This window comes from Lagopus leucura, unplaced genomic scaffold (genome assembly GCF_019238085.1).
Source record: "Lagopus leucura isolate 7727_CA_CO unplaced genomic scaffold, USGS_WTPT01 Super-Scaffold_100157, whole genome shotgun sequence".
Classification (NCBI taxonomy): Eukaryota; Metazoa; Chordata; class Aves; order Galliformes; family Phasianidae; genus Lagopus; species Lagopus leucura.
Genome location: NW_024962334.1, coordinates 29,544,767 through 29,571,078, shown reverse-complemented (window position 1 = coordinate 29,571,078; position 26,312 = coordinate 29,544,767). Strand labels below are relative to the sequence as shown.

Here is a 26,312-nt window from a genome sequence, read left to right as displayed (position 1 = left end):
TGGAACTTCCTGTGTTGAAGTTTTTACCCGTTGCCCCATTTTCTGTTGCTGAACACCACTGCAAAAAGTTTAGCTTCATCTACTTGACTCCCGCACTTCAAATATTTATAAACAGCGATGAGATATTTATAAACACTGGTGACAATTAGTGTTGCTCACAGACTTACTTAGCATTCCTTTGAGCTCTTCATCCAAGTTGTTTATGAGAACATTAAAGGGAACTGGCCCCAAACTGGAGGTCTGTGGAACCCCACTAGTGGGTGGCCACCAGCCTGATGTCACTGAGTTTCCTGTAAGCATTTAGCTTGGAGTTCTCACCTGCTATGCTGAGTATTTTCACCGTGATGGAAGGAGAGCTGTATAGCATACATGAGGAGTAAACACTTATTACATATTACTGAAGAGGGCAGGTATTATATGTGTGGTGTAGCACGCAGGCTGGGAAGAGAGAGCAAGAAGTGCTGTGGTTGTAGTTGGAGTCATCAAGGTTTCTTTCTTTTTCTTCTCATCTTTCATTTCTTTTCCTATAAAAACCATCAGGAGATTTGAACAGCTACCACAGCTTCTAAATAAACCTACTGCCATACTCAAATATTTCTTTGTTGCCACAGGAGTTAAAAATTACTTGTTAATGAAAGCCGATGTTAATATCAGCCACCCCTGCAGCCAAAGACTTTTGATCTGTCCGTACCTCTATCACCTGTTTTGATAGGCGCAGGGCCGCCCAGCCGGGCCTTACCCCGGGTGCCGGGAGGCGGAGCCGCTCCGCTTCCATGGCAACAGCGGAGGCCGCGCTGCGGCGGACGGGTGGCAGCCGGCTCCATGGCCTCCCTGGCCAAGCCCCCCGGCTCACGGGCACACTCTTGCTCCCCGGCCCGCTCCCCCGGGCTGTCCCCGGCCCTCGGTCCCTCTCGCTGCGGCGGAGAGCGGCGCAGGGCCGCCTCAGACGCCGTGCAGGTGAGCTCCCCGGAGCCCGGCCCCGCACGCACGTTATCCTGCGTCCGCGTGTCTTTTGCTGTTGGAATAAGGTGGCGCTTGCACATTTAGGGTCTAAGCACCTTGCAAGCGCGGTCTAACAGCCATGCCTAAGAAGTGTGACTTTTCCAGGAGACGCAGGTGGGGCCGGTGGATCTGAACCGCACCATCAAGCTGCTGGAAGATGCAAGCTCCGTGAGTAAGGCCGAGAGAACGTTGTTTCTGCTGCACTGGCAATAACGAGGTGTAGAAAAGCATTTGACACAACCACGTTTGTACCTGCCCCCAGGAAACCACCTGCTTTGGTGGCTGGGGCTTCAGAGCACAAAGCTGAGCTAGCTGTGCTATAGCATTTCTTCTAAAGATAGACATTTTAATGGAAAATTGTACCTATGAGTTTTTTTTGTCTGTTAAATATCCCTGTGTATCTTTACAGGGACACTTTTCCAAAAGAGACAAATGCTCACTCAGGAGCTAGATGTACAGTTACTGGTTTACCTGGAGTTTTAGACTGCTGAAGCCCATACCTGAAAAATGGAAGTACATACAGACTTACTGAAAGTATGTCAGAAATTTATCCAAACCCCCAGGTTAACTGCTAGTGATCCAGAAGTATAATTATTCAAAGTTCAGCATTCAACAGCAAATACAACCTCCTGGGCACACAGGAGAACAGTATCTCATAGCCTACCAGACTGTCTTTTGTGTTTGCAGAAAGATTTGACAGGCTGAAGTCACTATGCCATTAGTCACTTTGATCTGAAAACTTAATAATTTATATTCTTCAAATAAGAACTGATTGGTGCTTTTATAGCACTTTTTAAGTCCTACTGAGAACTAGTCCATGTCTTTTTATTTCCCTTTTGACACAGAATAAACTTACAGACTGAAGAATATTCTGGATGGTGTAGTTTGATGCTTCTCTACGCAATATGGAGTATCTGATGAAATGCCCTCAGGATTCTGGGCTTGTAGTCTCCTGACATAACTTTCTGGCCTGCCTCAATTTGCAGTGCTCTTGCTCAGTGTGAAGGTGCTCAGGAGAGCTGGAATGAATACTGCGTGCCCTGGCAAACTGACATAGCCATTTCTAACTTCATATTTGCAGGCAGTTTCCTAACAGCGGTAGAGCTCCATTCCAAGCAATTTATAGCTACATTTATTCACATTTATGTCATGGGAAATATAGGTTTGGTTTTTGTAGTATGCTCTCACAAAATTCCAAAGAATGTAGTAGAAAGAGCTCACACATTTGAACAAGAGATGCAGTTTTAAAGTCTCTTTAGTTACAAACTCTGTATTTAGAGCTTGTGGCTTGATGAAGAATTTAATCCTCTTGCAAAGCGCTTTTCATTGTGTCTTGTGACTTTTTAATCTGGTTTCCACTTTCATTTAAAATCAAAGGGGACAAATATAATCATTTAATGTTCTGAGGCAAACTGCAATTAAAAGCTACTTTCCATTCTTATATTTAAGAGTGATTTGGAAGATGAGCAGCTGAAAGTTCTCAAGAAGGTAGTCAAGTCTTTTGAAAATGGGCTTGTATCCTTTTTGCCACTCTGTAGAATACTAAAGTTGTGGTGTGCTATGTATGGTAATAGTCTGTCTTTTCAGCAAACCATTCTTGTTTCTACACGAAGAGCAGTGATAACCCAAGTGTGTTCTCGTCAATGATCTTATGCACATACAGCTGAGGTTGTTAGGATAGCAGGATTCCTGCATGCCTGATTCATTTGCTACAATATTAAATAGAGGAATCTCAGCTTTACAGTCTTTGAAGAAAAACGAAGACTATTCATCTGAAACTTTTGTATGTTTTCAGTAAAATTGAAGGGAGTAATTGGAAGTACTAGGGAAAATGTGGGCATTTGGAAAAATGTGATTAATTTGATACAGTTCAATTAATTGCCACAATGATTTTAGCTTTCAGATTACTTCATAATTGAGTTGTGGCTAAGCACTTACAGTGAGTATTCATGAGTAAGTTGATTTGCAGTAACTTCTAAGTTCCAGTGACCAGTTCTGTTTTGATTTTGTGCCTCTAAATTTGATAATGTATGTTTAGGTTCATATTCTCAAGCTTTATGGGACTAGAATAGGAAAGGATTTAAATACCACAATGCTGCTTCAGACAGAATTTAGGTAGATAAATCTACCTAAATGATTTTTAGATCTACCTAAATGATGTTTCTGTCCTATATTTTTAGATACCCAGTTTTGAACTTCCAGTGAGTTCAGCTGAGAAAAAAGCTAAATGAGACCTGCGGGAGTTTCACTTCTGTAAAAGGAAGGCTGCTTCCAAAGATCAAAGTGTAGACTCACGAGCTTCATTTTACTCTTCTAACTTTAAAAGCACTGGCTTTGGTTGTTCTTAGTTCTGTCTTTGAAATATGATACAGTTTCCAAGCTCATTTAATTCATAGCAAAACAAACGTTTGGATTTCCTTAGCTTTAAATTAAAAGCCCATTAAGGATTTAACACAAATAATGGACATTCTTAACCTGTGTGCAGAAAAAGTGAATGAACAAGAAGCTTTCGTTGAGCCCGTATGTGAACTTATAAAGTTATGTGGGTAAGTATCTAAGCCTTTTTATAGATTTCAAACACTACTTGTTAACACATTCATACAGTTTCTAAAAGAACTCCTGTATTCCTATGGCACCTGCAATAGAAGGCATCTACTTCTGCAAGGTATCTATTATGTCACCCTTCCTTTTCATGAACAGTTTTTACCTTGAGTCCATTTTCTACTGGCATGAAAGGCACAATTCAGGAGCCAAGAATCAGTGGAGCCACATATTACATCATGCAAAACTTCCAGCTTACTTGGAAGTAAGATTCCCCAAGGTGCTTCATTGCCTACAGTTAAGTTATTCTAGGGCTGCTGCCCTCAAGAGATTCAGCTGTTAAATCTTGCTGAAGTGTGTTTTGATGTTTCAAACGAGCTTTCTCAGTGAGTTTAAAAAAACTGACACTTAAATAGCTGAAGGTAAGCTTTGGGAAATGACAGGCCATGTTGCAAAAGAGGAAATGTTATGGCAATTGAAGGATTTCAAGTTGCTTTACGAACATGTTTTATAAACTTTTAACATCTTCATTGTCATACTGTACTGCAAATTACTAGTAGAATAGAGTTCAGGTGTTACCATACTTGTCCATACCTGTCTCCTTCTTCTGAAGAACTTGTAAATTATAAGTTGCTCATGGACTTTTCTGTAACAAGTTAGTCAGCTATTACAATTGGTGAGAACAAGGAAGAGAAAAATTATGCCATGTAGTAAATGAGTGAGCTGGTATTCAAAAAGGGTTTTGCATAGCTTTCTTTCAGCTGTTGGCTTTAGTAAACATAACATTTTTGAGCTGAATCTTTTACTTCAAAAAGCAGATATACTGCTTTACTTTGCTGCCACACAGTGGAGAATGAGAAAATACATCACGGGGGTTCATTTCCCTGTGTGTGTGCCAGAAACGTGGCAAAACTGGGAATGAAGATACAGAGTCAATGAAATGTAGTTGTGAGTAGTGTAGTAGTAGTTTTTTTGTAGTAGTTCAGCAACTTTAGTTATGTTTATATATTTTGAATGATTGTGCCCTTGGGTTTTACTTTAATTTTTATATTATGGAAGTTCCCCCACAATTCATTACTTAACATGACAAAGAGAAGCCTGAAACTAGGGGAGGAGCTGCAATTTAACAATTCCTTTTTGATACTAGAACTCTCATAGCAGAATTTTCCACTTCTTTTGTAGCTGCAGCTATTTGCCTGTCTTCCCGCTTATTTCAGTGTCTGTGTCTTTTTCTTCCCCCACCCTTCCCCACCCCACACATTTATTCTATTACTCGATCTCTCCTTTTCTCTGGCTGTGTTTACAGAGGTAAACCTACCGGAAAGCTGTTTCTGCACTGTGAGCAGCACAGACCTCAGCATGGTATTGTAATGTGTACTCTTAAGGAATTTTTAGCTCTTACATGTTTATGTCATATTTGAGTATTTTGCAAGTGTTATTGGATATTTCTTAATATCCTGTTTTTAAAAATGAATATGTAATTGGACTATTTTGAGTCAGTTTATTGGTTTTATTTTCATCTATTTCTAGAGGTCTTGCCCGGGGATATGATCTTGTTTTCCATCTCTGCTTATATCTCTTCATAGTGAGACTCTGCAATAGCTTGATAGTACCTCTGTTCGAGGATTCCGTCTTCCACACTTAACTGACATTTGTTTGTTCAAAGAATTTCTGATTATACCAAATATGAATTATGGAAATGTTCTCTGTGAAATACCTACTACTGTTTGCCAAAATGAAGTTGCCAAATTGTGGAACTGGAGCTCTCAGTATAGAAACAGCATGGCAGAGGATGTATTTGTCTTGCAAAAAGTGTCCAGGTTTGCAAAAATGCTTGAAGGAAGGAGAGAAAAAAAAACGTTGAGCTTTCCTGGTGGTATATTAAAATATTCTTCTGCAGTATTTTAAACATGCTTGTAATATTTCTTTATTTCATTTTGTAGTTTGCCATTTCAAAAAAAGAAATTATCAGATGAAGTAAACTATTCTGCGGCAGTTTCAAAATCCATTGCACAACTTGGTGAGTGTAGACTGAGATGCCATAAGACCATCAATATATAAAATGAACTGAATTATTATCACAATTTTAATTGCTTGTTACTTCTGTAGTAAGTGCACATCATTTATTTTGATTATTCAGTCAGTGCTCTGTGCTTTTTAGTATTTAGATACCACTCTTATTTTGCTGTGCAGCTAACCCAGGGATTAGCTAGCAGTTACCTGTTTGCCAGTGTCAGAAGCTGTGTGAGATAACTTTATCAATACAGTTGAAGAACTAAACTTGTTTGATTCAAACTTGTTTGATTGCTGTTTGCTCTGAGAAATGTGTGTATTACTACACTGAAGTCTGGGATAAGGGGAATATGTTCCTTTTAGTCTTTGAAACCAAATGGAATAAAGATGTTAGAAACAGTAACTCTTAAATTTCAGCTTCTGCCTTCAAAACCTGAAAGCCTGAGTTTTATCACCTACAAAGGCAAAGTACAGCAAGTCAGTGTAATGCTGTGCCTTACTAGGAGCAGCAGTTCCTGACCTTAACCTTTGGCTTGTATCTGAGCTTTAAGCTTCTATCCATTTTAAGAGAGCTTTAGAGGAAAAAGTGTCAAACTCATCTATCAGTGTCACTGGACATCTAAGTACCACAGTATCTTGTTAAATGACCTTGCATGTGATATCTGTGATTTTCAAAGGAAGTATTGCAAGTCTTGTAGATCAAAAGCAGTATGTGAAGCAATACTGACTTATCAACTCACCTGATGGTAAAGATTCCATCAATAGTATGGATGGCAAGGTATCCATCTAATTCTAATGGTTCTAATGGTACAGGGTAGCACAATCAGCCTATCACAAATGGAAGAAAGATTGTCCTTCACATCGATGACAAAGAAATCATTCTTAAGTCTTCATTTTCATATTCCCAGATAGATAAAAGAATGGGCTGTGGGCTTCAGATAGTTCCAGATTCTCCTTAGGGTAGCCTGTCCAAAAAGAGATACTAAAATCTGAAATTTTATGTATATGATCTATGCTGGGCCCTGTAGGTCTCACAGGGTTTCTTTTTATCGTGTGGAAAAGGAATGCTTTTCATGCTCCCACTGTGTCATATCATGGCTGCTTGAAGAGTGTCTGACATGATGACAGCAGCCTGGTGTAGTAGCTTTCTCCTGAGTACCTTCTGGAACAACATCCTGTCTCACAAGGATCTGTAGCCATAAAGCAGAGGAGGTCACTTTTGGATAAAACTTATGTTGCTCCTCCAAGGCTACTTTGTCGTATTCAGTGTTGGGGTTTTGGTTCCTGGAGTATTTTATAATCCAACTGCTCGCAAAATAGAAAGATTTGTAGGGGGTATGGCCAGAGGAAACGCAAAGTACTGAAAATGGAATGATGGTGAATTTCTATAACAATTATTAACTTTGTACAATTATTAACTTTGTACATTATTTTGTTTTTCTGTTTCTGGCAGGTTGTTTGATGAGGGTGCCAAGTTCTCGAGTTAGAATACAAATCTGTAAGTGTATAATTAGCTTTTATAAGATGGAGCTGCCAAAAAAACTACTTCCAGGTAAGGCACAGTGTTTTCAAGAAGAAGCGTCAGAAGAAATCTGTGTTTGTAGCCAGCTAGTTTGAAATAGATCCTTTAATTAGGTGATTTTTTTTCTATATAACCATAGTCACTCTTATATAAGTATGTAGCATTGCTGAGTGTACAATTAATACATCTTTACAGACATGCATACTCAAAGTATTAAATTATTTCATCAGTGTGCAATGAATTATTTATTACATTTATACAACTAGGATTAAGTAGTATTCAGAAGATGTGAAGCAGTCACAAGCTCTCTGAAAAAATGGGTAATAGAGGAAAAAAGACTAATTAGGACCAGATTTATAAGAAAGGAAACATAATTTTCAGCTATGTATATGTAGCAACTCTGGTTTCTCTTGCGTTGCTCATAAGGGAGCAACTTCTGAACCCATCTAATTTTAATCATGTCCTTATGGAAACATTTCAGCATAGGCTCTGAATAAATTATGGAACTTATCTGCAGAAAGAGGCTGGGTATGGCTGCAGATGAGCTCAGGCATGATCCTGTGCAGTATGGATATGTATGCAAACTAGTCAGAATGCACTATATTTATTCCTTATGACGACGTCAGAGTCTGTTACAAGAAAAAGTCAGGCATGAATCCCCTCTTAGAGGTGCACATGATCAGTGCTGGAAGGCAATACTAGGTTGTAATGTGGCCAAGCTACAGGTGAGAATTGGTGCAGTGTGGATCCAGAGCGCAGCTGAGGTAGCGTGCTGGACTTCAGTATGCCCCCCTGCTGTGTTCCCATGGTGTAGCATTAGCTCCTGGGCCCTCTGGCTAGTCATCATTTATTTCTGGAGGCCTAAGGAAACTGTCACTGCAACCGCCCTCACAAGGTTCTGGAAGCATGGAAGCATTTAAATCTGTTCTTAACTTACAAGAGAGATTCCAAGTCCTACAAGCATGTAGGTGTGTGTGCCTATGTATGCATTTAGCTGTGTGTCTATGAATAATTCAATCAACATAATTGAATGTTAAAATACAGAGAGATTTTATTTTTCTTCTCCAGATTTAGGTATCTCATTAAAAAAAAAAAAAAAAGTATTTCAGTCTGACTTTGTGAATCAAATTCATCTCTAAGCATTCTTCATTTTATGTGTCTGTGCTATCCACTCTTATTCACATATTTACTAGGTCAAGATGGCAAATCTGTTTGAACTTGTTAGTATGTAAGCTTTTCAGTGCCTTTAATAATACTTGTTACCTTGCCACATGTAATTTTTTCTGGTCTGCTCTGTTTTTTGAGATGTGGGAGGCTGCTATTGCTGAATGCGCTGGATGCTGGCATGCCAGACAGTGTTGCAGTGATATTCTGTTTTATCTACTGTACTTTTTCACAATTGCTAATATTTCCTTGGATCTTTTGAAACTTTCCCTCAGAAATTGAGCTGATATTTTCCTAGAGCAGTCCATAAGGATCTCTTATTTATAAAACGATACCATTTAGAACCTATGAGAGTTTATACTTAATTAAAGCAGCCTTTCACTATGTGTGTTATTTGCGTTTTGTGTTATTTTATATATATATATTTAAGCTATTTAAGAAACACTTTACATTCACAAGTTAACATGTGTAAATGTAAATTCTCTGCGCTTCCCCTTCCTCTATAATTCAGTGATAAAATATGGATTCCCATGTTCATGGGCAAAAGTAAAACCAGGGATGCATTAGAAATTCAGACATGTAAATCAAAGTTTGGATTCACATGCTTTAAGTAATATGATAGTGGAAGGCATTAATTCTAGTGCAGAGACTAAAGAAAAGAACTAGGTCCTGCACCAGCACATGCTGCATGACCTGAAGAAGGAAGACCTCTCCCTGCACATCGTTTCGCTCTTGTCATTCTAGAAAGCAATTTATGTATTTATATAACATTTTAGTCTTCTAGAAGGTAAGTCTATTGAGTATGCTTTAGGCACTGTTAATACTCAGATATAATCAGCTCCCGGTGTTTTATTAGATTTTTTTCCATTGATTTAAATCTAAAGAAATACGCCACTCCCATCTCAATCCTTTTTTGATAAAGGATGAATGATTCATGAAGTAACCAAAAATCTGAATTTACTGTGTTGTAATAAAACCTATTCTATGTGCAGGTTACCAGCCAACAAGTGCAAACTATAAGATTCAGATGGCTGAATTAGGAGGATTAGCAGAAACTCTTGTTTTATCTCTAGCATTAGTTGAAAATCAACTTACTGAGAAGTTGTGGGTTCTTAAAGCTCTTGAGCACCTCTCCAGCTCTGGTTAGTACAGATTGTTCTTTCAACAGTCTTACTATCCTTGATCATTTGTTCTCTAGAAGAATGACTGACCTACTTAGAATTAATTGTTCAGATTTTCATAATTTCAGGAGTAAATTGCAGACATATGATGAAGGCTCAAGCAGCCAGCAGACTCTGTTTGTATCTAAATGGCACTGATCCCTCAGGACAGCTGGTGTTCCGCTCATCAGAAATCTTATGGAATCTACTAGAAAATACCTCAAAAGAAGAAGTTGTTAATCAACTCAGTAGCTTGGAATGTATACAGTAAGTACAGTGAAGCATTTTATGAATTACTGTTGTAATTTTGGAGAAACCTAAAGCACTGTTATTGTGTTGCATAATTATAAGTGGTGGTGGGGTGATGGAACAGGTTGCCCTGAGAAGGTGTGGGTGCCCCATCTCTGGAGGCATTCAAGGCCAAGTTGAATGGGATCCTGGGCAGCCTGATCAACCCTGGCTGGCAACCCTGCCCTTGGCAGGTGGTTGGAACTAGATAATCTTCAACCTAAGCCATTCCATGATTCTGTGGTAAAATTAGTAAGAAAGTCTGTATTATGGCATCTGAGGCTTTGTTTTAAATCTTCTGCTGAGGTAGGTAATGAGTTCTCAGTGAATTACACTGGTTTTGCTACTTGGGATTGTATCATCTCTTCTCAATAACCACTCAACAGCATCCACAATTGAATAAGCATTATGTCTTTCAATTAAGTAAGTCATTATAACACATACAATAGAAGATGCAATTTGAAATACAAATTGTATGCAAGGTGCATATATGCTTAAATTGTGTTTCTAGTGGTACACGTAAGAATTCATTTCATATTCTGTTGTTTAACAATAAGACTTTGAAAAGTATGATGCTGAATGAGGATCCTTATATCTAGAGCTGTCTAAAATTAGGATACGGAGAGAGTAAAATGCTTTTCACTTTATTGTAAGTGCAATGAAGGAAGCATTTGTGGACCGGCTCATAAATGGTTTTCGCCATTCTGATCGTCAGCTAAGGAACGACCTCCTGGTGATTGCCACATTAGTAGCTGAAAACTCTGCAGCATCTATGATTGTAAGTATTCATAATTGTATTTTTAAGGCTGGTAACTTTTCCTTTTCTATTGTATATTTAAATAGTTCTAAATATTTAAATAGTTTTCACTGTTAAGCTTCTGTTTGTTAAAATCTGTCTTCAGTGCTTAGCTCTTAGGTCTGTTAAGCCAGGAATCTTTTTTCTTTTTGCTGTTCCTTCTATCTCAGAGAGATTACAAATCTGTATGTCATTAGTCTGGTATGCTAGCATCAACTTTATTTGGTACTTAGGAAGCTAGCTAATAATGTGCAAAAGTTAGCTCCTGTACATGTTCTCAGATGTGCCATTCTGTAACAGTGAGTTTTGCACTATGTTTTATTTGTTGTCTGAAGATACAAAAGTACCAGCTGTATTTAGATAGCCCAAATTTAACCAAAGTACCTTAGCCTTGTAAGAAATGACCTCAGATTTAAATAAGATGCTGAAAAGAAAATTGACTAGATCCAGTTAACGAGACAGATAAATTCTCTCTAAAACCACATCATCTAAATGTAGCCCTAAATGCATTACCATGACTTGTCTAAAAAGAAGATGCATCATTCTTTTGCTTCAGAATGTTTTCATGCCAGAGTTTTCATGAGGAACCTGATTGAAGGCAACTTTTTATGGCTGTTGATATTCTTTCACACTTGTATAATCAATAGATATCAAGATGTTATAATCACAATATAATTGTATAATCAATAGGTATCAAGATGTTATAATCACAACACAATCAAGAGAGTTAGACAAAGTAGACAACGATCACAAAAAGAGAATAGGCAGAAGAGCTTACCCTTCAGCTGAGCTCACCACAAAACACCAAGAGAGGCAATCTCCAGAAGAGATCCTTCCCCTCTGGTAGCCAGCTCTTAAATAGGTCCAGGAGGGGTGCAGCCTGGCTCCCCGCCTTCCGGCAGCACAGGAGAATTGCCTTCACCTGTGCTCCTCTGGCTGACTCATGGCTCGCCTCAGGTGATCAATCAGAGGTTCAGGCCGTGACTCAGCAGTTCCCATACAACTCTCTTGCTTTACAGTTGAGATTTAGGATGCTGGCATAAAAGCAGAATGACTAAGTAATCAAATTACTGTCTGTGCTGATCAACTGGCTGTTCAGGAATGGGTTATTTTCAGGGAATTCATATCTAAGCCTCTGCAGAATTTTCCTATTTGACTATATTGCCAAATAGATTTTATAGTCTATGTGAAGATTACAGATTCTTCATTCCGTTTTTCCATTTTATCACTCACATCAAGGAATGTCTGTCATACTATTGCAGAAAGATATTTGATGTCTAAAGCATTCAAATTGTTTACATGGCTGCAGAAACAAGGCAGTTTTTTTCCTACAAGAAACAATAACAAAGACATGGCATTTTAAGTCCTTGTACTAAAAATAAATAGTGTGAACTCTGTTCACGCTGTGTGCTGGTGGAAGGCCCTGTGATGAGTTTGCATGAGTGCTGAGGCCAACTTAATGTGTTTTTTGTTCAAGAGCAGTGTCCTACTAACTGCATTTACCTGGTTTCCAATCCTCTTAGAAACAGCTCTTTTGTCTCCAGTGTGCTCTGTGGACAACCCCTGTTGTCCATAGTGATATTGGACGTGATTATCCTTCTGGTTGTCTAGTAGCACTATCATATTTGTAAATCCAAGTTGCTCATACATGCAGTTTTCGTAAGCTTAATTGTAAAGCACTGAAGCTGAAATTGTATGTTGTGATGACCTTGATGTACAAAGTTCTGTGTGCACAAATGCTTTTTGAAAGAAAAGAAAAGAAAAAAAGCCTCAATCTCACAGCACTGAGAATGTTGTTCTCCTGTGTGGTAGATTACAATAGTGAGCACATGTGTTTGGGACTTCCCCATACAAGTTCAGATTTGCTGGGTGAGACATGGCTTTAAAGAATTGTTAATAAGTATTGTACAGTGTCCAAATTGAACTCTTTGATAAAATTCTGTATTTTGCTATAGAATACATTAAATTCTATGTTCTGAAGAAAAAGAGAAAACAAAATTAAATAATCAGTTTTAATTTTACAGCAATTTGTTTCAATTAATGTATTTATTTTTGAATGCCTACTAGGAAAGTGGATTTACAATGCTGTTAATAGTACTTGCAACATTTACTGAAGGTAAGAAGTTTCATACTATGTAATCACATTATTTTTTTTTCTTTTAATTGAAATATTGTCAGAATGTATCTATTAACATATCGATTTCCTTCACAGCTAAAATTCCCAATCCTTTGTTAAAAGGTCTTAAACTTACCTACTCTTACGAAGACTTTGAGATGAAGAAGTTGTTGTTTAACATAATAGGGATCTTTTCTAAAGACCCGCATGCTGTACAGGTAAGTTCTAAGATAACAGAAGATACAGTAAGCCAAAAAAGAAAATAAGTAAAAAATTCACGATTTCTATTTATCTGTTCATCTGACATAGTCTAGTAAACTGAAACAAACTGTTCTCTAAATGAAGAATTCAAAACTAGACACTATATGTAACTTCAAGCCAAGTTTGCTGTTTGAAAGCAGAGTGTGGTTTGTTTTAGAGAAGCTGCAAACCTAGATCGTGCTAGAAAAATGAGCTGACAAGTGGCTGCAAAGCATTATTGAGATACAATTGAAGAGCATAATAAAGTTTTACAAACCACAGATTTTGGGAATGCTACAGAGTATAAACACAGCTTGTCTGTACTTGTACTGTTCCTGACATCCTTTCCCAATAAAAAATAATTTTTTTTTAATGTAGGATAGATAAAGCAAACTATAAAGATTTTTCTTACTTGCATGTGAAACCTGTAAGCTGTCTCTTTCTCTTTTGAATCTGCAGCTTCTCAGTGAAAATGATGTGATGCCAGCTTTGTTGGATTATGTAAAACCACATAAAAAGCCTGGATTTCATGACTGGTCTGCTGCCCAATATGAGGAATTACAGCTTCATGCAATTGCTATTTTAGCTTCAGTGGCTCCCTTGTTAATTGATAAATATTTGTCTTGCCAAGCAAATACTCTTCTCCTTATGTTTCTAGAGTGGTGTATAGGTCAAGGTTAGTAGACATTCATGGCTTTCGTACCACAGTAACCTCAGCACACAACTCACCTGACCTTAATTTCTTTGGCAGAAAGGAAAGATGGAAAACTTTGAAGAAGCCCCTTATTAACCTAATAAAGTAAAAATAAATTTTAAAAAAAAAACTGTAATAATTTTCAATGTTAATCAAAATCAAACTTTTTTTTTGGCATATAGTATAGCCCTTCATAAAATGGCTTCCTAATAGGCTATTTCAATCAAGAAGCTTTTTTAGCAGTAAGATATTTGTTTGCTTGTTTTAGCTTACTTGCAATGGCAAGGCCTTCTTTTTATTTATGGAAAATTCTGGGAACGTTATTATTATGAACATACGTTGTCTGCCAATGAAAATAGTCTTTGTGTTTGCTCCACAGATCCTTTCTTTGGTCAAGGTAACAGTTTCCATGGAACAGGTGGTCGTGGCAGCAAGCTTGCTCAAATGCGCTACAGTCTGAGAGTGCTGAAATCTGTTGTATCCCTTTATGATGATGCTGTGAGCCTTAATTTGTGTGACCAGGGAGCTATTAGCCAGCTACTGGGTAAAGCAAGCTTTTTATTGCTTACTGTATATTATTGCTTATTGTGACACTTTAGACACTGAGAATTTTCATGCCTTTTCTTACAATGTGTTTTATTAGGTGTGTAGGTGTGTACACCCTAAATACAAAAAGTAGTTTGATTTTTAATCAAATGAAAGCTGACCCTATTATTTCTGTCATTATACCGTGTTTGTTGCACATTATTTGTACTGTCTGTAGGAAATCCTGTTGTGAGTCTGGTTCTATACTGTGACTTCCCACAACTCTTAAGAATCAAGAGGAAAGAAAATCAAAACCAGTGTATTTTCAAGTAAATAACTTTATGAAGATTAAAATCAGTATAAAACTTCATAATCACTGCTATTTAGATTTTTTTTTCAGTAACAATTCCTACTATCATATGTAATTTTTAAGTTCTGATACTATTTTAAATTCTTACCTTACAATAATCAGTTTTCCAGCTCTGAAAGAATTGCACTGAAAGGAACAAATAGGCAAGATTGTTTGGAGTTCAGAGTATGGTCTAATAGAAAGCCTAGAAACAACATATTTTATATTCTCAGCTGAAAATTAAACTCCTCTGAAAAGCAAAACCAAAAGTAAAAATAAAAAACTGTGAAAACATTCAGATTTTAATGAGAGCAAAATTAGCAATATAACTCGTGTATCAGATAGGTTTCTGACTTCCATGTAGAACATGTACATGTATGAAATGTTTTCTTTTGTAGATATCCTGAAGTATACAGCAAACAAATTGGAACAAAAAGATGATGCCGTTCTGCTGGAAATCCAGGCTAATATATTCTTTATTTTGTCTGTTCTCTGTGAAAATGATGTCCACAGAAAGGTTTGTATCCTTCTACCTCATCATGAACAGAAAATATTTTGTTTGTTTGTTTCTTAAATCAATAGCAAATGCCAGTTGTACTTCATTGCTAGAAGGTCAGAGCTGATAACCGCTATGTGTGGCTGTTAAAATCACTCAGAAATCCATTAGCAAGTGTCTCACCTATATAGTTGCTAATTTACATGTTTTTAATAAAAGTATGAAAACATGTTGAAGAATGGGATTATCAGTTATCATAAGCAGTACTGAATAGTTCTTTTATGTTTATTATGAGAAATATATCCCAGTTTAAGTATGAGGCCAAATTTATTACAACATACACACTTTAAATGTAAAATTTTCTTTCTGATTTTCTGATGTGTAGCTACTTAGTAAATATTATTTCAGAAAAGTATTGCTTTAATTATTTTTGACAGGAACTCTTCAGCTATGAAGGAGTGGATTTACTTATCCCATTCATTCAGATGGATCCAAAGAAGCTGCACAGTGGACTGGGCCACAATCGTCTCCTTTTCAGTGCACTGGACTGCTTGTGGTTAGTAAAGAAGTGTTTTAGCAGTGGCAGCTGTTAAAAATAGCAGCTTATAGATTTTTCATCTGCAGTATTATGGCCTTCTCTGCAATATAGGTTCTTCTTTCATTTAAAACATGTAAAAGTTAGTGTTGACTAATTACAAAAGAATACAAAAATAACAGAGATATTTTGCATAAATTACTTAGACAGGGACACAGTGAGATGGTCTAATTCCCTGTCCCTACACAGCAATACAACTCCCTGCACAGATTGGCCTCATAGAATCATAGAATGGCCTGGGTTGAAAAGGACCACAATGATCATCTAGTTTCAACCCCCCGTTCACAGGCAGGGTCGCCAACCACCAGACCAGGCTGCCCAGAGCCACATCCAGCCTGGCCTTGAGTGCCTTCAGGGACCTGCTGACACTTCAATGCAGAGCTACTTTAAACTTTCCAGAAAATAAGTTTCTGGTTGGAGTCTCTAAATTACTTCAAAGAGTAAACACAAATTGATTATAGACCATTGTTAGCAAAAAATTGTGCAGGCATGAGAAGTGTTTGTGGACTGCCTATACTGCCTATACTGGACTAGAAATTTTTCAAAAATTGCTATCAGAGATACAAAAGGATAAACAAAAGTTAATTTGTTTGAAGTCAGCGTTTGATAAATATACAGAAAGCTATTTAATATCATTGTCTGGGAGAACAGACAGCTCAGTGATGCAGGCAAACCCTTCAGTCTCTGCATTAATCTGGAAATTATTGAAGACAGCAATAGCATCATGAGTGCTGCTTTTATGATTGGTTTAAGCTGGGAGAAGCCAGCCCTGTTGCCCAAAGAAAGTCTTCATCGTCTCACTCTCTTGATTCTACTGCAGGAATATTTACACAACTTTGCAGTGAGCCAGATCAATAATATCGTATAGCTTAATGTTAGCACTTCTACTGAGTTTTAGTTCAAATCTCTATTCTAATCCAGTTTGTAATGAACCTGCCAAATTTCTTGGCTGCTCTGAGGAAGGTGTGCCACCTACAGGAAAAGAAATTGTGGTAATATAGGTTCTATTTAATTACACAGTATAAACAGTATACAGAGGGGACCTGATCCAGGTCTATAAATATCTAAGGTGTGGGGGCAGAATGGCGAGGCCGGACTCTTTTCAGTGGTGAGTGGAGACAGGACAAGGGGAAACGGCTGGAAACTGCAGCATAGGAAGTTCCGCACAAATGTGCATAAGAACTTCTTTACAGTGAGGTGACGGAGCACTGGAACAGGCTGCCCAGGGAGGTGGTGGAGTCTCCTTCTCTGGAGATGTTCCAGACCTGCCTGGATGCCTACCTGTGCGACCTGCTGTAGGGAACCTGCTTTGGCAGGGGGGTTGGACTCGATGATCTCTGGAGGTCCCTTCCAACCCCTACAATTCTGTGATTCTGTGTGATTCTGTGAAATGAAAATGCACAAGTGCAAGCATATGAAAATCATTTCTTCTACTCCCTAAAGGTATTAAGCTTATTGAATACTAAGTATTTTTATGTAATTCAGTAAAATAAATGGAATATTTGTAGAATGCTCTGAAACATAAAAATGTTCTTACATATTGAAATTATTTCTGTTGAAGGTCGTGTGTCATTGGATGCTACATTGCAGAGGATTATTTTCTAGAACAACAAGGCATTTTTCTCCTTCTGGATTTGCTGGCAGTAGGTATTTTTATTATTTTTATTACAAAATGAAAGAGTAGTAAAACAACATGGAAAATTGTATTTTTAATGGTATCTCCTAAGACTGTTGTAGTAGTGACAAGAAGGCCAGTCTGCATAATTCCCTGAGATAGGAATGTAATCTGCACACCAGATATCTGCTCTGAAATGACTGGAAAGATATTCCTTGTATCTTTTTTGTTAAATAAGCAGTTGGCAGAGAGTCTTAAATTTACCGAGAATTTTTTTGCAAGGAAACTCAAGCTATGCTTTATTTTGAATGACATATCTGCTAGAAAAGCACCTCCATTCTTCATATTGAAGTTAGTAACAGAAGAGATAGTATACTCTTCAAGGCTTTAAAAGTTTTGGCGTTTAAAGTTATTTTGTACATGCAACATAACAGCTACAAGTAGTGTAATAGCTACTTTTATTGATCTGTGGCTTGTGTCTGGCACTGGCATTTCACTTCAAGCATTTCACAAAGCTGAAGGCCCTTTCCTGCTGCTCAAAGGTCTGGCCACAGAAAACAGATCTTCTATGGTACTGCCTCTGCCTTCTGAGTCTGTTTCTTATGAATATAAATCTTGGTAGTAGCACATCATCAAAAACATTAATTCATCTCCATTGATGAATTAATTCATCTGCATGTGAGCCTGGAGGTACCTATTAAGTAATTTGACACACAGGCATCTCACATGACCCTACATAAATTCCCCTTCACGTTCCTTGATTTATGGAACATTGCATGGCAAGAACCCTGAGAGATTGAAAGTTTAGACACCTTTTTTGGGGGGCAAATATCTGTGATTAAAAGCTTCTACTTACTCAATTACTTATTACAGAATTCCTCTTTTTGTTTTTTAAATCTGAATGTAGATTAATTCTGTGCTATGACAAATTGAAACTTTTTTTTCCTTTTCTCTTCACCAAGTTAAAACAAAAAAACTTGTTCAATGTAATTCTTGGGATCCTCAGTGAGTTTTGTGACAATCCCAAAACCATTATTCACATCAGTGCTTGGCGGGGGGAGAAAGATCAAACAGCAGCTAAACTGCTAATACAGCTATGGAGGCAGGAGGAAATGGACTTGGGAGTCCAACGTGATCGATATGGAAGGATTGCTGGTAAGTTTTGTGATACATGTGAAACTGTTAGTCAGTGAAGCTGCTCACATAATAAATTAATTAAAAATATATATTTGCTTTTGATGCCAGAATCCTGATGAGAGTAAACTGTAATATTTGTACGTTTATGCTGCAGTGCTCAGCAAAGTCAGAATACTTCATGTATGTTTTATTGGAGTCTGGCCGCTAGATGGCACTTCCTACATTAACTGGGAAAAATGAACCATTACAGGTACTTTAAACTGGTTTTCTAATGCTGGAAAATTACTTAATTTCTTCCAAAAATGACATTGTGTTTCTTCATATATTGTAAAAATAGAAAAGGAGAGTGCCATGATACCACGAATCTCTAGTCATGCTAATTAATATCTCCTGGACCAAATTTCTGGGCAGATTGGTGACATGTTTTGTGTGTTGTCCACAGTCTAAGACAGAACTACCTTCTTTTGGAGGAGGCACCACAGAAAAGATAATGTCAGTAGCTGCAAGCCAAAGATATGTGTGGGTTTTGTTTTTTTTTTTCTCCATGACTAAAATAGCATTTCCTCTAATCTTAATAGCTTTGGGAACATACTGTCCATGCTGCCTCTTCAACTGCTGTTATATTTTGAAACATTTAGATGTAAAGAGGCCTATTGCTGGCAGCTTCCAGAAAGAGCAAGAGGTCATCCCCATGCCTTCCAGCTGTCCCAGCTTTGCCATTGTGGAAATTTCAGAAAACATACGGGCAAAACTTTATTCATTATTGTGCAAACTAGGTAAGACAAATGAATTGCCTTCTCAGTGTCATATTTGTCATTAAACAAAACTTGTTCACTGGCAGTCAATCAAGTCTCTAATATTAAAAAAAAAAGGAACTTGAGATGATCAATAGTCTGTTATTATTAGATGCTTGCTCATCCTCTTCTAAGAAGCCTCTTTTGATGGGGATTGCAAGACTTCACCAATGTTTTGCTGCCCTTACCATTAGCAAGCTTTCAAGAATCAAATTGAAAGTTTCATGGAAATGTTGTGTCATTTATTTTCCTGCACATAGTATCTTTCACGTATATTATCTCTTGTCATTAGAAGTACTGCATTCTACATTCTTTACCCATAGTTGTCATTTCCTAGAATAGCCTCTGATTATTTTCATCATTTTTTTCTTGAACCTTTTCAATTGATTCACATTCGTCTTGATCTGTCATGTCCCAAAACTGAACACACTCCAGCAGAAGCCTCACAACCTAATAGAACTATATTTCTCATCTTGTAAATAACCATACTGGCAATAATATAACAATTGCTATTGTCACAATGGCATTTCCTCACTTGATATGTGTGATCTTGTACAGCCTCCAGTCATCTAACATCTGGATCTGAACAGTTGACTTTTTCTACGAATTTTGCATTTGTCCTTACTGAATTACATTCTGTGTTTTTAAAATAGTTTTTCAAACTGGTATTTTAATTTGCATTCTTTTCTTTGGCTTCAATTTGCTGCACTCTCTTCTAATTATGTGTTGTTTGCCCATTGAATATGAATAGTTATTACACCTTTGTCTAAAAACCTGATCTGAAGTTCAGATACTTGATAAGCCTTCTTGCTTGGCTGTACAGAATAGTAGGCAGAATGACACGGTCTTTTTTTATTACTTCATGATGGATGTTAGTATTTCGACTGTTACCATTTAGCTACCCAAACTGGATTTAACCACTGTTCTTTGTCTTCTAATTTTTTCTTTTTAAAAATAGACATTATGTTTGTTCTTTTCAAGTCTGTCCTCAGTGGGTTCAATGATAGTGAGTAATAGTTCTGAGTCTGCTTTCAACCAGTTCCCTGGCCACCCTAGGAACCAGCTGATTTCAAAACATCTTCAGTTTCTCTAACAGACTATGGCCAGTTCTTTCTCTGTTTTAACCCAACTTCTTATTAGTGTTAATTATGTTGATCTTGGATCATCACAGCTGAATTCTTTATTAAATCAAAAAGGCATGCGATTCTGTTCCAGCTTTCTTCTGTATTTATACATACCTCTCATGTTACTTATGTACTTTTTAAAGTCTCCTATGAAGTACTGAAATGATGTGGAAGTGGATAAGACTGAGAATTCTTATAGTCTTTTTCTATCATCTTTTTCTTAGTGTAGTTATGCTTCATAGCAGCCTGTAACGGAGTGGTTCCGGTGTTAATTGATCTTTATTTATGAAATGTCTTAACTTCAAAACACGATGTAGTTATGCTATAATAAACAGATGCTGTGTTTCCAGTTATCACACAGATTACCATCTGTTGAAATCTAGAAATAGCTTTAATAGGCTATATAGAAATAGTTTTTTAAAACACTGAGTAGAATGAATGTTCAGCATACACAAAATATGAGGTGTAGTCCCAGCAACCATACTACTCTTTCTTATTCCTTCACACATATTGTTAAAAATACACTTTTAAGATGGATTCATTATGTTCATCTCAAGTCTATGAGGTGGAAATAATCTTCACTACTCAGCTTTGAAACAAGGTGTTGGAGATCCTGTGATACCATTCTCCTGTTGGATATTTCACAAACTCTGTGCTAAAATGCATCTGGGGAAATTGTGACCTGTACACTCAACTGTTTGTCTGCTTTAATGCCAAATCAAAGTCCCACAAAAAAAAAAGAAAAGGAAAAAAACCATAGCAAGTGCCAGCGCTAACCTGGATTTACAAGCAATTGGAAGGTCACTGGATCCGCTCAAAAGGGAAGAGCTGGTATAAAGTGAATCTGTTTTTAAGAAAAGAGGGATTTTATCACCTAAATCCTGCTCAGGATTGGAAGAGGGACTTACTGATGTACTTGTGATGAAGATTTTGCATATGATTATATATAAATAAGGTGGTGTCTTTTTTAGACTGTTATATTTTAAGATAAATTGATCAGACTGTCACTACTGAGATCATTAATATTCCTTTAGGTTTTGAAAATTTGCCTGGTTTGTCTTCTAAGGATTTTGTCACACTTGCTATCATACGGCGGTATATTGACTTTAAGGTGAGTGTTGTGGAAGGACGTATTTCTATTGAATATATTTTTACAAGAATAGCAAATTATCTCAGGATATGAGAAAGAAATAGCCCTTCACAAGCTGTAATCTATGTCACAAGTCACCTGTTGTTCTATAAAATTGTAAACTGGTATTTGGCATCAAAGGAAATTATCCCACCTCCATCATTCCAGCGTTTCCTGGCTCTTCTTTTGTATTTCTACAAATATTTGTGTCTGCATAGTGAACCAGACTAGAAAACAATGCTAATTAAGAATAATTCAGGAAAAAAAAAAAAAAAAAAAAAGGTAGTTTTAACTGCTTGCCAGCTCAAGAAATAGGAGTGGGGTAAGGAGCTGGGGAGGGAGTGGACAGCTGGCCTGCCTCTTTGTGCAGGGTCAGCATATATACAGGTTTTGCTACTAAAGATCACGGTAAACATATTCTGATGAAGGCTTTTCTGTGCTTTCCCATCCTTGTAAACACTCAGCACCCACACTCAGTACCCATCCATATTGTCAAATGTAAAGTATCAGAGTGGTTTGCCTACAGGAAGCAAGAATCACAGATTCATAGAATGGGCTGGGTTGACAAAGTCCACAATGCTCATCCAGTTTCAACCTCCTGCTGTTTGCAGGATCGCCAACATCAGACCAGGCTGCCCAGAGCCACATCCAGCCTGGCCTCCAGGGATGAATGCCTTCAGGGATGGGGCATCCAGAACCAACTTGGGCAACCTGTTCCAGTGCCTCACCACCCTCTGGGTGAAAAAATTCCTCCTAAGATCTAAACTAAACCTCCCTTTCTCAGTTTAAGACCATTCCCCCTTGTCCTATCACTATCCATCCTCATAGATGGCTGTTCCCTCTCCTATTTATACACTCCCTTCATAACAAGTTTTGTAGGGGCCATCCTGCTTAAAAGATGCTTTAATTCAGCCCAATTTTCAGCTTAGGAAAGAAGTCTGTGAGAGCTGAGATGTTCAGAAGCTAGTGATACTTGACCTTTAGTTGATAATTCCAATTTCTGTTTATGTCTCATGTTACAGTTTACTCTGATAACATGCATAACTTGAGATTTTACAGGAAAAAAAAGCCATCAAGACTCTTCACTCTTGTAATTTGGTACCTTGTATTTCTGTTTCTTCTGTAGTTATCAGCATTCATGGTGACCAGTCTGTGTGGGGTGAATTTGGGGGTGGGAAGGGCTTAGGGGCAGATTACTCTGAATGCATTTGGTATAGCATTACTGAAGTTTAACCTTGCATAATGATTCTGAGAAGGTAAGCAACAATAAAGAAAAAAGAGATAAATATCAGCATGCTGTGTGTATTCCATCTACAGGTTGGAGAAGTTTGGAGTGAAGTGTGTGCAGAACTAAGAGAAGAATTCAGACCTATTGGTTCAGATGAGGAAATACTGAAAGTTATTTCAGAAGTATCAGAAAATATTGGAAAAATGGTCACTGCTTACCAGACTGAACTGCTTGAAAATCATCATCAGCAAGATATCCAAGAGGAGGAAAAAACATACACACAGGTAAGTCAAGGAGTATTTATACAGGTGAAATCCATGGAATTTTTTTGTCAACTTGTATAATGATTTTTGTATTATAAAATATTCAGAATCCTAAATGGATGCATTGCTTTAAGATATTTAATATTTCAGCATAAAATTTAAATTAAATGCAATTAACCCCAGTTCTCTGTTTGTATATATTTTTTTTCACTATTTAAAGAGTAACATGAAAAAATAAAGCAGTGTTATCAGTGATGTATCAACAGTGGTATAATGAGAAATGCTAATTATGTTACTGCAAGAGTTGCACCTGTCTGTAGCAGATAACAATTTCAAGTACTTATTGTTAACATATCTGTTTCTTAAAATGAAATGTAAGCCTGTTTTAAACTCCTCTGGCTGAATGCTCACAAAGCTTCATTACTTCTTAAAGTGGGGCTTTGTTCTTCCTAGCCTCCTGAAAGCAAGCAGCTATAAACATTGTCCAGCCTTGGTTATAAGGCAGGCATTAGGCATTGTCGCTTTTCTACTGTCTCATCCTCTTCTCCCTTCTGAGAAGTAAGAGCAGTTGGAACAGATGTCTCAAATCTCATGCTAGTGTTTTGGAGGGAATGTCATGCATGCACTTCTGTCACCAGAAATGATGCCATCTCTGTTATTCATCATTTGAGAGTAAGCGTATACAAAAACAGTCATGAAAGATCTGGGGCTCTTCCAACATCTGTGTTAGAAAACAAAGGGAATAGTTACCTTGCAGCACAGAAGGTAAGCTTTGTGGGTTTTTTTGTTTTTAAGGGGGTGTGTACCTGAAGTTTTTAAAGAACAAATGTATCACTACAGCACTGTCATTCAAATTCAAGTGAGTGGGATGAGCTAAGGTGACAAAAAGGGACATAGATGTACTATCTTAACAGCACAAGCAAAGAATTCAGGACAGCTCATGGAAAGAGGTTTGTGTTGTATTTTGTTAATCTCCTTTATATTACAGATTCGTGCTGTCCATAAACAGAAAGAAATGGTAAACAAATCTTGGGAAAATTTCTTAATTCGGACATCAAACTATGAAGCACTGAAGGTAAAAAACAAAACAAAACAAAAATCTGGTGGAACAAAATGTGCATTCATAGTGTAGTTATAATAATTGGGAAGTTCCTAACGCTTTTCTTAATGAATGATGAGGTTATTCAAGTAGAAGATGCAGTAAATGTTATGTTCACACATAGAGGAGTGAACTCTGAGCTGTGTTGGCAGAGCAATACGATCTTTGGTACTTCTACTGTTCTGATTATAGACACAGATTGGTGATCAGTAATAGGTATGTATATATTCATACGTACATGTATCTGTGTATATACACATCTGTATGCAGGACAGTAATGTTGTAACATTCTCAACCTGGATATTGGATAAGCATGCGTTCTTCTCACTTTCGTGCATAATGCCAAACTGGATGAAACAATCCACATGCTGTGAGGTAGGGTTGCCATTCAAAAAGGTCTTGACAATCTTGAAGGATGGACTGACTCAAACTTCATGAAAATGAAGAAAATAAAATGCGGTATCTTACATTTGGGACGTATAAACGCTTTTGTGGCACAGTATAGCCTTGGGTCTGATTAGCTGTGTTAATATGTAGTATATGGGAATCCTGGGAGATGACATACTAAAAAAAGACAAGAGTGTGCTCTTGTGGTGATAAAGACTAACAGCATATTAAGCTGCAGTCGGAAGATTAAAGCCAACGAGTTTCAGGAAATGATTATTTGCTTCTGATCACTGTGAAGCCATGTCCCTTTATTCTGTTTTCAGGTCCTCAGTACACGAGGGTCACAAACCACAGGGAGAATACTTGAAATGAAAAGCCAACAGATTTTTACCTCCTTTGTTTTGTCATTTTGTTTGTGTACTTTCTGACAGATACAAATAATATCATTCATTCTGATTAAAACAATTTTACCTTTTTTTTTTCTAACTATCTTTAGAAAGCAAAAAGGCTTCAGGAAAAATCAATAGAGGCTTCCAGATCTAAATCAAAGACTCAAAATGGAGCAGTCCATTCTACTGATATTAAAGGCTTGGGCACAACAGTAAGTAATGCAAGATATAGGATGGAAAAATGTAGTTACATGCATATATAAAGAAGACTTCTAATCAGCAATATTTTTCAGAAAGCATCTGGAAGATGTAGAAACAAATATGAACGTTCTGAAAATTGCTAGTAGAGAGAAACACGTGGTTAGGTTTTATTTGGGGCTTCATGATAAAATAATTCATTTCTTTGGAGGGAGAGAATTTAACAAAAATATATCTTCATGATTCTGTAGTCAATATTGCAATAACTGTAGATAAAAGCAAGGAAGCAGGTAACCAATTTGCAGGTGTGTTTTAGGAAAATGAATGTATCACCAACACCAGATGAAATTCCTTGTCTGCATTCCTTAGAAGTATGGCAAATGTCAAATATTGCTGGCAGTTTATTTTTGTGGAAAAATCTTCTTTTCTCCTCTTTGCCAAACATCTTCAGTAGTGAGAGATGAAAATGAAGCTAAGATGGTTGGTGCAAACCAAGTCAAAGTCAAGTAACCAGACAAGTGTGCCATGCAAGCTCAAACAGTGGCATTGTCTTTTTCCTACTGAAACATGGCTAGAAGTTAGAGGTGTCACCAAAGGTTTTCTTTTCAAAGACATGAACCTGTTCAGTATAAAGAGTATTAAGGAAACTGGAAACAGTATGTCTCTTTCAGATACAGGCAATTGTGTTCAGAGAAACAGGCTGTACTTTTTTTGAATTTTTAAGTGTTAATATATAGCAAAAAACTGTGGCTGATATTATGTACAAATCCAAATAACTGCACAACAAACTTGTACTGTAATAAAGGCTTGGTGTTCTTTTCTTCTTTTAGTAAGATCAAACATGAAAGCAGAAAAGCAGAGTATATAAAGTTATAAAATCACTCTATCTTCTCCTTTGTATTGATGGAACAGTTTGTGACTTTAGTATAAATAATAATTTAAGTAGACCTAGAAAATTTCAGCATGCATCTCTAGCTTCTGAATAATATTTTCAAAAGACCAATTCTTGGTTTAAGTCTCATCTTCTTTTAAATACTAACATGGATGTCAAGCAATGCATTTATTTTGCTTTTCAGGTTGGATCTGGTCACTTAGTAACTGTTGGAAGTACACCTTCTCAGTTAGTCGAAGGACCACTGGCTGATAAAGGCCTGCCTCTTAAAAAGATACCTTACCGTGAAGAAGCCTTAAAAAAGAACAAAAAGAGTTAAAACACTGGACACAGTCAAGAAAGATTAGGTTCTTGTAGGATAAACAGCATTCTGAGCAGTGCTTTTAATATTTAAGTCAACTGTGTGTCTATTTTAGGTACAGATAAAACATTTCGTATAGTCCTGATAAATGGCATAGAACATCTTGAGAGTAAAGTTATATTTTTTATATTTATAACTAATGTAAACAAGGGGATGACATACTAATAAAATATCCTATACAGCATGGTACAAACA

At 37.1% G+C, this 26,312-nt stretch overlaps 1 protein-coding gene across 1 annotated transcript; it reads left to right on the top strand.

Annotated features, from left to right (window-relative positions):
• Positions 1-822: 822 nt before the first annotated feature.
• On the top strand, positions 823-26,312 carry CFAP69 (cilia and flagella associated protein 69). Its single transcript, XM_042889125.1, has 24 exons — positions 823-957; positions 1,108-1,170; positions 2,452-2,517; positions 3,439-3,548; positions 5,487-5,563; positions 7,010-7,108; positions 9,235-9,384; positions 9,492-9,669; positions 10,345-10,468; positions 12,554-12,602; positions 12,699-12,820; positions 13,302-13,518; positions 13,916-14,080; positions 14,809-14,927; positions 15,344-15,462; positions 17,063-17,144; positions 18,079-18,271; positions 18,892-19,029; positions 20,006-20,053; positions 21,206-21,282; positions 22,618-22,812; positions 23,780-23,866; positions 24,774-24,878; positions 25,941-26,312. Exons 1-24 carry the CDS (start codon positions 823-825, stop codon positions 26,073-26,075), a joined length of 2,853 nt encoding a protein of 950 aa, XP_042745059.1. The 3' UTR covers positions 26,076-26,312.